Source organism: Pituophis catenifer, unplaced genomic scaffold (genome assembly GCF_029215685.1).
Source record: "Pituophis catenifer annectens isolate HBS135680 unplaced genomic scaffold, rPitCat1.0.hap2 SCAF_7, whole genome shotgun sequence".
Taxonomy (NCBI): domain Eukaryota; kingdom Metazoa; phylum Chordata; class Lepidosauria; order Squamata; family Colubridae; genus Pituophis; species Pituophis catenifer.
The window spans coordinates 57007170-57018960 of record NW_027256887.1 but is presented as its reverse complement, the minus strand read 5'-3'; the positions used below and the strand labels follow the sequence as shown (position 1 = coordinate 57018960).

At 34.2% G+C, this 11791-nt stretch overlaps 1 protein-coding gene across 1 annotated transcript in view; it reads left to right on the top strand.

Moving 5' to 3' along the window:
* Positions 1-357: 357 nt before the first annotated feature.
* LOC139319232 (sodium-coupled monocarboxylate transporter 1-like) overlaps positions 358-11791 on the top strand; it is a 29205-nt gene continuing 17771 nt past the window's right edge. The window contains exons 1-8 of the mRNA XM_070946995.1: positions 358-732; positions 2415-2480; positions 3122-3173; positions 4728-4795; positions 5890-6044; positions 7485-7625; positions 9062-9191; positions 11268-11356. Of these exons, the coding sequence (XP_070803096.1) occupies positions 358-732; positions 2415-2480; positions 3122-3173; positions 4728-4795; positions 5890-6044; positions 7485-7625; positions 9062-9191; positions 11268-11356 (1076 nt within the window). The remainder of the gene's footprint in view (positions 733-2414; positions 2481-3121; positions 3174-4727; positions 4796-5889; positions 6045-7484; positions 7626-9061; positions 9192-11267; positions 11357-11791) is intronic.

The window sequence follows — 11791 nt, the reverse complement described above, 5'->3', positions numbered from 1 at the left end:
AAAACCCGATCTAGGAGGGCATGCTTACAACCAACGGGAGGAAAAGCGCACCCACCGAAGTGGAAAAACAGCCCCGCGCGCCGTTCTCCAAGCTCTGCGAGCGCTTCTAAGCAACGGGGCGCGGAGGCCTAGCCTGGACGGTTGGCAGCACGTGTCTTCCCCGGCGCGCGGCTAGGAGGGCTTGCGTTGCGTTAGGCTGAGGAAGGAAAGCAGCCCTTCAGGTTGGCGAGCCACCGACCTTAGGCCACCCGGGAGGTGCTTTACTTGTGGCCGCTGCTTCTCAAGGGAAGATTCTGTGCCACCTCTTCCTTCTATTTAGCCCAGGATATTGCTAGCCCTCGAGTGGGCCGGATTATCATGCCGGCGATCCGCTCTCAGCCCGATCTTGGCCCTGACGTAGTCAATCAACGTTTCACCACCCTGGACTATGTCATCTTTTCAACAATGTTGCTTTTGTCGGCTATAGTCGGCGTATTCTACGCCTTCGAGGGAGTCCTAAAAAATCACAAGGACTTTCTGATGGCGGGTCACAACCTAAGTTTTTTGCCTGTGGCATTTTCCCTCGCGACCAGCTTCATGTCGGCCTCGACAGTGCTGGGAACTCCGGCCGAAGTCTACCGCTTCGGAAGTGTTTTTCTCCTCTTTGCTTTCTCGTACGCCATCGTGGTGGTGATCAGCGCAGAGGTGTTCCTACCGGTCTTTTATCGCCTGAGACTCACAAGCGTTTACGAGGTCGGCATAGTAGCCCTACTCCTACGCCGTGGCAAGCTAAAATTTACCGCGCACGTTATTACGTCATAACTATATACTTTCTAGTTTAATATTAAAACCTTTCCAGTGTTTTGCTGGAGCTGGACTTGCAGATTAAGATTTCGCTTGGATAATGAGATGGGATGGGCGGCATATAAACTTAATAAATACAGATTTCTGTTTTTTCTCAAGCTGAGTTTGCAAGATAAATGGGTTTATCTATCTAATTTTCATATTGAAATTGCACGGAGACCCAACCGGAAAGGTTTTAATCTTTCTTGGATTTCAACCAGTGGTTTATTTTAAATTTACAAATAGTGAAATGCAAAATGTTTCGGAACTCCTCTATCTAAATTCCTATTTCTTTGAGAGGTCCACCTGTTGATCGTTGGAGCAAGTCCTATGTCAATTGCTATTAGCAATTGCCATTTGTAAAGTATATACATACAATATATACTTTTCATTGATAATTTAAACCTCTCCGTGCTTTTTTCAATTCTATTAAAAATCCATTAACCAACCATTGGCACAATATATGGTTAACTAAATTAACTAATTAGTTAATTCACTAGTTAATCTAATAAATTAACAACAATGCTAAAAAAAAAAACTTGTTTCCAGTTATCTAAAGCTGAAATTAATTTAAAATGAAACCAGGTTTCTTGGAACTCAGTGGAATTTATTATATTGCAAAAATAATACCTTAGAATAATTTAATTTTCTGGCTTCTCTTAAAATAAGTGCTTTAATTTTTGTTCCAAAAGCATAATTTATCAAGATTCCCTAAAAAAAAGATGTCTTCTAAAATGGGAACAGTATGGATATATTATTGATTTCCTTCTCCCAATTGTGTCCTTGTTTAGTTTTTTAGTCATCTCGGTTTATGGGAATAAAATGCAATCTTTTCACATAGCTCCCCATTCTAAAGAAACTAATACTTGATTCTAACCCATACCAGCCTTTGGAATATAGGAGTGGAAGAATCTATTTAGACCCCTAAATAAATATCCTACTAAGGACAATAATCCCAAATAAAGTATTTCAGGAAGAGGGCTAGCTGGCCTCCACTTGAACCATATCCAGTGAAAGGAGCACTGCATAAACTTTTTCACTCTTTCAATTGGAATCTTCCTGTAATTTAAATTTGTTTTTATGTCTTGCATTCTGAAATTAAAGAGAACAGATCTTAGCATATTCTCCACTTTTATCAAGTATGATGTCCAGAAGGACATGCTACTCAAAGTGGGATCTGATCATAGCAGAATAAAATGGGATGATAATTATGTGCCACAATTTGGAAAGTATATTTTTTGTTGGTGATCTTAAAATTGTTTTTGTCGTTTTTCTGGATTCATGGTACACTGTAGTCATTTTCTGCTTATAATCATTATTCCAATATATTTTTTATAAGTACCAAAACCAAGGTAAATATCACCCTTCCTCAAGATACCTCCATTGTAATCTGCAACTATTCAGAAAATGTTTGATACTTCACAAGCAAATTCCATTTTTTCCTCTGATTATTCACTGATAAATTTGTGGTATTTCTTATGTTGGCTTTCGTGTTAAAATTTGGGCATTAGAACTTCTTTGCTCTTTTCCTTTTGTACACTGCATTTTTCTGTACACATTTATTTTGTTTTAATAACTTACCTCTCTTGCAGTACTTGGAGCTTCGGTATAACAAGTATATGCGTATTCTTGGAACAATGATGTTTATAATACTAACGGCAAGTAGAAGCACAAAATGTTATTGATTATCTTTAAATCTTATTTAAAATATTATAAACAGTAGTTTTTAAATGCAGTGTTATTTATTTACAGATAATATATAGATTTGGTATTATAAATGGTATGCTCCTAGTTTAAAACTAAATTGGCTTTTAATGAGAATTTATAAAGGGTCACATTTATAAGAAAAGGCAGGTTCCATATATAATCTCTCATATATAAAAAGTATGGAAATGGGGCACTAAAGGTATATTGAAACTATGGTAATAATTATTCTATTACTATTGGTTCTTAATAATAAGAACTTGTTCTTAAGTCATCATATAAGCTGGTTTCTTCTTTTACTTGATCTGAAGTAAAGATCACCCTATTGTAACTCTTTGGGTACAGAGAATTTACTATAAAAATCAGGTGTAAAAATAACAGTTGTTTAATGAAAAATACAAAGCTGTAATGGGGTCTTACAGTCTGGTTTTTCTTCTCATCTTGAATTAATATTGTACTGGTCAAAACTAATTTTTATTACAGTAAATTTACATAATAATTATTGGTTCATATTATATTCAGTATAAACTAAGATAAAAAATATTTATGAGGATACTTATATGCTCATGCTTCTTTCTTTCTGTTATTTCTCCAGATATTATACACCAGCATTGTTATATATTCTCCATCACTGGCTTTGAATAAAGGTACTGTGAACATTTATATCCACACTAGGATATAATGTTCTAACACAAAAAAAGCTGCATAACCTAGAGATACAACTTTATTGAGCTTGGAACAAAAAAAAAGATGACTATGTAAACAAAACATAGTAGCAAAAAATAATTACTGCAGGAAAAGTCAGAATGTGTCTAATTCACATCCACAGACCTACTTTTGATTTATTATAAAAAAACTTGTTGAGAGAAAAGTTTCCAATTAGTTCATTGTTTTATTGAATTTTATGTAAATTAATTATTCAGATTTTCTTTATTACTTAGAGAACTTTTATGGCTGCCTACTTCATTTAATAAAACAATAAAACTTCACAGCAATCCATAAATTCATAAAATTAACTTTATGTGAAATGTCCATCAGTTATGTGAAAAAAATTGTGTTTTGTGATCAATTTCCCCCGTCCTGTAATACTGTTATATTACATAATTTTATATTAAAATCTATTTATGGATTTCTGCATTTCAAGTTTTACATTACATGTAGTCCACAATATTCAGTGACCATTTGAAGATACAAAAGTGCTGAATGAGTAGTAATTTCAACCAGATCTCAAAACTCTGGCCATCAAGTAATCACCATTTGTTGGCTTCCCACAAGCAAATCCAATGGAGAAGCTGATAGCAAGACACTCCCACACTTTTTCTCTTGAAGATTTCTACAAAGGAGTATGAGATCCCAGGAATCTCATATTTTGTAGTATGCACTCAGGCAGAAACATCCTCTTCCCCCTCCCAGCTACACTCATGTCTTATAGTAGCACCTGTTCATAGCATGCATGCACTTGTATGGTTCTGCAACAGCTTTTCCCCAGTCCACATGTATTTGTGCCTCTCAGCAGCATCCCCTCCATTACCTGTTCACAGTTGCATTGGGGAAGCATCATCTTCTCCCCAGCCTGCACACACTCACACCTTACAGCGGCACCCTCTCCCACTCTGCAAGCACTTGCTCCTCGCCACAGCACTGTCTCTTCAGCATCCCTTTGTCTCTTCTCACTCTAATAAGTTCCCTGCTTGTGAGTCACTCAGAACTTGCAACTTTCTACTGGTTTCCCCATTGTCTTTGTTTATGGGAAGTTTGCAGGAAGTTGGAAGTCACATTCATGTGAGGTCCTCACTTAATAACTTGGGATCCTTGTTTAATGATGACAATAAGCACTGCAGGGATTGCTTTTGTTAAGCAAATACGGTCGTGTGCCATCACACTTTACAAACGCATTGCTTAGTGACAGTCTCTCAAAATAACGAATAAAAGTCTTATGGGAAGGTGGACCGAAGATAAATTTGCCTTTCATTCATACAGCAAAGTCTATGCTTGAGAGAGAGATGTGTACTCAGCTGAGACACTAACTGCCTACCTATGGTCTTCTATTAACTAAGAGGTTTTCAATCTATGTATGCACTACATACACTATAATTTATGGTTTTTCTTATGTGTGTCTGGTTTATCTTTCCTTTAATTAATTTAAATATATTTCTTCTATACTATCCTAGAAATATTTCAAAACTGTCTTTTGTTTTCAGTTGCAGGATTTCGGTTGTGGGGATCAGTAATAGCAACAGGATTAATCTGCACCTTCTGCTGCTCAGTAGTATGTTAAAAATCTCTCTAATTCACATTTTCTAAATTATTAGTAAAGCAATCCAAGTCTATGGAGATTCTCAGTCATCCAGGTCATGATTGTCCCAAAGGTGCTTTTTTCAAGAGGCAACTGGACTTTCTGGTTTTTTTTTGAAGACATTTCACTTCTCATCCAAGAAGCTTCTTCAGCTCTGATTGGATGGTGGGAAATGGAAGCATTTATACTCCTTGCAGACAGCTGGTCATTTGTATTCTTTTAGCAGATCGTTAATAGACCTATTTTTAATAAGGTACTGTATATGATGTCGTATCCCTCCTCCTCTGTTGAGACAGGGCTGTTCAATTTTGACATAGATGGCCTCTTTAGCCCCTCTTTCAAACCAGCGATCCTCTCTGTCCAAAATATGGAATTTGTTGTCTTCAAAAGAGTGGCCTGTGTCTTTTAAATGCAGATGGACTGCTGAATCTAGTGCTGATATGTTTGTTCTCCTATGTTGTGCCATGCGTTTATAAACCACTTCATAAATGCATGGCACAACATAGGAGAACAAACACTGCTTTTAAGGGCCTGAACTTTTCATCATGTAAACATTTCTGTATTATATAAAAATCAATCTATATACAAATATTTTTCTGTATTAATATTGTAATATAACATAATTAGAGAAAAAAGGCCTCCAAAAGAATATCATGAATACAGGAGCTTGTAATTGTTTTCAGAAAAAGAAGCTGGTATTATTTAGAATATGAATATTAATTTATTCAGTTGAAACAAATCTGAATACTAGCATGTTCCGTGTTTCCCCCAAAATAAGACCCTGTCTTATATTTTTTTGAACCCTGAAATAAGCGCTTGGCCTTATTGCCATGCGCTCAAAAGCCCATAAAATAAGCAAAAGTCTTATTTTGGGGGAAACAGGGTAAATGAAAGTTCAACTTTTTAAAATTTTCTTTTCTAAAGGCAAATTGATGTATACATGATCTACAGTATGCCAATACTTTTATATTTAGTGGGTAGCTTGTGCAAAGATCAGATTTCATATGCATGTTTATATAAGTAGAACATATATTTTACTATAGGTTATATCTCTTGTTTCCAACTAGGGTGGCCTAAAGGCAGTAGTCTGGGCAGATGTTTTCCAATATATACTGATGATAATTGGTCTGGGAGTAGTATTTGCAAGGGCTGTGATCATTAAAGGAGGATTTGGCCCTATTCTACATGATGCTTACCAGGGAGGAAGATTAAACATTTGGGAGTAAGTATTCTTTTGCATGGAAACTAATAAAAATGCAACTTTTTATTAAAAATATTAAAAGTTTTTTAAAGTTTATGAATTTGTATTTGAACTAGTGGACAAATGATATGAATCTTACTCATTTTAAAATAGCAAATTAACAAACTAAATAATAATAATATAATAATAATAATGATATTTGTGATACATTTTTAAATGTTCAGTTGGCTGAGTTTCATGTTTAATGAAATAATAATAATAATAATAATAATAATAATAATAATAATAATAATAATAATAATAGTATGATTGATAGATTAACAACAGATTCTACTTTACCCCCACCCTGCCCTTTCCATCTGTAATTGGATCATAGCATTTGCTCGTATTAATTTATTTATGTTTTTAGGATATCTATACTGTATATGTTTTTTATGATTATACTGTAAGCCATCCAGAGTTGCCCTGTGGTAAGGGCTTGTCTCTTCACCTAAATCTTCTATATATGAATGCCAGATTAAATTAGAGAGTGGTCTTTCTTAGTGATAACTGTTTGTATTAAAAGAAATAGAAGATATTCTTGAATAACAACTCAGGAAGAAGAGTTTCTATCTTATTTAGACTATCTGTATATGAGCAATAAAAAATACATCGAGTGTTTTGAAAAGGAGGCTTAGTTATCAAGGTTAAGTATTTTTATTATCCTAGTAAGTTTATAAAGATTGACCAGGAGGTAGGAATTTTTGTTGGACTGTATGAACCATAGCAACAGGATTCTTTTGTTTTGAAATTTAGAAAGTAAAATGTCTAGAAAATGTTAGCAGTAATGCCAAAGCTGTAATTAATTGTACAAAAATTCTAAATCCTTGCCACTGCCCTTTAATGATGAGATGTGACTGACTCAGGTGATTCTCACAGTATGTTGACATAACAAGTATATCCTGTGAAATGCCACAGTCACTATTTCAAGGATTTATAGGTAGTCCCTCAGAGAAAACTTTCTCCCCGAATAGTTTTCAGATCTGTACTGTGTCTTGCGTGCTAAGTTCAGAAATTAGTCTTCTCTACAGCCTTTTCCAGAAAGCCATAAGATATATTTTTGCCAATGCATAGTCCTTCACCTTTCCCGTTTGAGCCAAGTAATATTTTCTCCAACTTGCAACTGCGAGAGAGAAAAAATGGCAACTATTTGGAGTTCCACACCTATCTTTGGGGAACAGAGAATTTTGTACTATTGTAATACGTTATAGGCAAAATAGGAGCTTGTGATAGATGATTGTATTGGTTTGATAGCATGAGAAGTGTCACTTGTAAGACTGACTTTTTAAATTATTTATAGTTTCTATATTTATACTGGGAAAAAAATGAATTTTTATTGTTCAATAGTCCTTTTTTTTTGACTAAATTCTCAAGTTCTTTCAGTGACAATATTTAAATTATTTTCTTAAATTTTCTATGAAGCTTTAACCCGAATCCTTTGAAAAGGCACACTGTGTGGACTGTTGTGATTGGTGGCACTTTTACTTGGGCTGGCATATATGTAACAAATCAAAGTCAAGTTCAACGATACTTTGCTTGCAGATCACAATGGGATGCCAAATGGTAAGTCTACATATTGTAAATGCATTGTTCCAATCCAAACATCCTTGTAGTAATAGGTGTGTGTGTGTGTGTGTGTGTGTGTGTGTGTGTGTGGTGTTTGGATAGCTTAGTGGTTAGAACACTGCCTTTGATGTGGGATACCAGGGTTCAAATCCCTTACCACTAGGTGTCCTTGGACAAAAAACCCCAAACGCTTCATCTTCCTACCTAGAACCTAGAATTGATGGACTGCTGCTACAATAGTAGATTTAATGAGAGAGGATATATAGCAATAGCACTTAGACTTATATACTACTTTACAGTGTTTTACAGCCCTCTCTAAGCGGTTTACAGAGCATATTGCTCTCAACAATTTTGGGTCCTCATTTTATCCACCTTAGAAGGATGGAAGGCTGAGTCAACTTTGAGTCTGGTAAGATTTGAACTGCCAAATTTCAGGCAGCCGACAGTCAGCAGAAGTAGCCTGAAGTGCTGCACTTTAACCACTGTGCCACCATGGCTGTATGAAACATATGTGGGAACTATGGATGGACAGAAGACCTGTATCCACATACCATCTGAGAAACAGCTAGTTACCTAATGCTTTAATATAGTGAAGAGGAAGCTGTTCTCACACTTGAGATAGATCCATTACACATTACATCCCATACTCAAGAAGACCTGGAAAAACAACTGGATGTGCAGCCAATCCCTGAAGCTGGGATGTCACTACCACCCTCTCCATTACAGAGCACAACAGCTGATAGGAAACATAAGATCATGGATAAACTAGCTGCAATCAATCTTCAAGACTGATTGCCAAGGCTCACTGAAAAGTAGTATCGGATAGTATTCTAAAAGAGGCTGTTCTGCATAGGCTTGAACCGCACAGCTAGATAACCACAAGGGCTGGATATGGATATATATTCAAGAGTGCAACTACCATCAATTACTGTCTGTACATGGATGAGTAAAACTCCATCTGCGCATGCATAGGATCCAGGCAGCACACAAAACCACCCGTCCCCATTGTCCGCAGAAAAATCGCCGTCCATGGAACTGATCCCTGGAGCCCAAAAGTTTGAGGGCTGCTAACCTAACAGACATATAGCTCAGTTACAAAAACCCACAGTCACATGAGAACCATGAGGATGAAGCAAAGAAAACAGTAACATCCAAGTATCACCAAAGGATCAGACAGGTTTTGAAGAGCCAGTTCTATGGGAAGAACAACTGTCAACATGTACATCCTGCCAATCATCAGATACCCTGCTGGTATAGTAAGCTGGCCAAAGAAGTACATAATAATTTAAAACTATAAAAGGAAAGCATTAATACTTCATATTTTGCTCAATGTAAAAGTATTATAGCATATAAATGTGGCATACTTCTATGATAGTGTAATTTTAGAAAGAAAATTTTCTAATCTTCCAAACATTTATTCAATTTTATTATAGTGCTCTATATCTGAATCTTGTGGGCCTCTGGATAGCTCTGATTTTTGCATCACTGGATGGATTATCAATGTATTCAATATATAAAGATTGTGATCCATTGACATCCGGAATTGTATCAGCCCCAGATCAGGTTTAGTATTTGGTACAAGTGAAATAATTGTCATTTGGATTTGTTGTATCTTTTCTTTGCATCTCCCATGTAAATAATTTATGGTCATATTATTTTGGAAAAATTAAAATGTTTATACCAAAAATGTACTATTTTATTAGAAATAGATGTAAATCCATGAAGGAAGAGAATGATGTATTCTGGAGTGGGGAGAAACTTAAAATATATGTATTTTGTGAAAAGGGAAAGGGAAAGGGGAAGGAAGGAAGGAAGGAAAAAGAAAGAAAGAAAGAAAGAAGAAAGAAAGAAAGAAAGAAAGAAAGAAAGAAAGAAAGAAAGAAAGATAGATAGATAGATAGATAGATAGATAGATAGATAGATAGATAGATAGATAGATCCAATCTAGGTCAGTCATTGGGACCAGAGGTTTACTCTTCCTCTGAGAAATACCTCTGGTCCTGGTGACTGACCCAGATTGGATTTTATAACATTATCCTGGGACATGTATATTTGCTTCATTTGTGAAGTGTTTTCAAATGTATCTGATGCAATATAACAACTACTGTTAACATGAATGATGGCTTCTCTCTGTTTGGTAGCTAAAATAAATTAAAGTTATATTATATGAATACCTATATATCTTACTTCTTGGAACTAGGTTTCAAATTAACATTGACTTACCTTTGGTCTGAAATTTGAAACTATTCTTTTATACATGCATTTTGCTTTTTGAATAGCAGGGAATAATGGTGACTAGGATGTTTCAGATTAGTTATATCTGATATGTACCTAATATAAATATATATACTGGATATCAAGGATCTTCTCACTATCATTTGTACCTTAATGAATTTATAGATTTTTTTTCTCAGCTACTTTGGAAGATTATTCAGAATTTCGCTTGCACAAAATACCTTGATGTATTTTCTTTCAGCAGCTGTGCAAGGGAATATGTACTATCTATCCTAGTTAGTTCATTGACTAACTATTATTTTTTAAGGCAAACAATTTAAAATGTTTATGGGTCCAATTTTTGGTTTTAGACAAATTTTCCTGATCTTATGCTGGTAGGAACAGACCCATTGTTTTAAAAAAACAAAGAGAATAAAATATATAGATGTAATTTTCCCCTTTGTCACAACAAATATAAACAATTTTAAAAACTTATCACTTTATCTTAAAAAACAATATCTTCATCCCATATCACATCTCTTATTTATAGACAAATCTTTAAATGACATTCAGTCACGATAAGCACAGTTTATTAAGGATTAACAGAAATAATAACATCTATTTTAATCTTTATCAAATAAACCAACTTTATATTTCTTCCCTTTATTTTTTAACAATTTTAGTTTTTAATCCCTTCAAATATTGTCCTACAGTACACCTTTATTTCTTTTCTTTTTTTCTTGTTCCTTTTTATCAAGTTTTTCAAAATTTTTAACAGGTCTCCTTTATAAGTCTAATATAAGAAAATTATCCCAATCATTCTCCAAGTTTGTTATTTGCATGTCCCTTTTAATTATTAAGAGAGCATTTGGATCATTTGTATATCTAGTATTTCATGTTTTTTCCTGATCATTCTTGTAGTCAGTCATTTTTAAATCTATGTTCAAATCTATTTCCATCTTATCTAGTTCTAGATTTAAATCAATGACTATAAATGATAATTATCTAATGCAACAAAGTATAAACATGTCATAAAATCTATAAAAAAGGATTTGTGGATAAATTTTCCTTTTTTGATTAGTGGATAAATTTTCCTTTTTTGATTAGTGGATAAATTTTCCTTTTTTGATTAGTGGATAAATTTTCCTTTAAAATATAAATTACACTCCATTTTTTAATATCAGAATACTGCTGATATTAAATACTGCTTTCCCAATTTTTGTCGAGGTCAACCTATCTAAAAAGGAGCATAATATATGTAGATTAACAACTAGAGAATAATACAAGTTTGTGTAAATCATAATTGTTGAGTTCTCAGATTACATGACTGAAATTAAATATATTTCAATTTTGATTTTCAACTATAGAGTGTAAAGAGCAAAATAAAAATACATGTTTAATATTTATTAATTGTAATTTTTTTAGCTCATGCCATATTTTGTCCTGGATATTCTGGAAGATTATCCAGGTGTACCAGGACTTTTTGTGGCTGGAATTTACAGTGCTTCATTAAGGTAAGCTTTAAGTATCACCTTATAAATCCTTACTGCTAAATTAGTTTTTACTGTGATAAATTAGTGTAACTTTAGTTGTTAAATGAATGGTTTTAAATCAAAGACAATCTCTATTATAAGACAAAATTTATTAAAAATGTAGTATCTTTTAAAAGTAAGAATAAATCCCGCAATCTCACCATTAACAGTATCATCACAGACATCAGCATTAAATGCTGAAAATGTTATAAAAAAGAAGGTACTGTACATTCTATTTATTAAGAAATCAGGGATGACCAACTTTATTTACAGCTCTAAAGTCTTGAATTAATCTCTAGGAAGGGGGATTAGAATCAGGTTTCCTCACCAGGGATTAGAAATTTAAATTCATATCTCTTTTTCCAATAATGATTGAGTAACAGGATGAATGCCTTTTACTGCTGCTCTGTTCAGGGC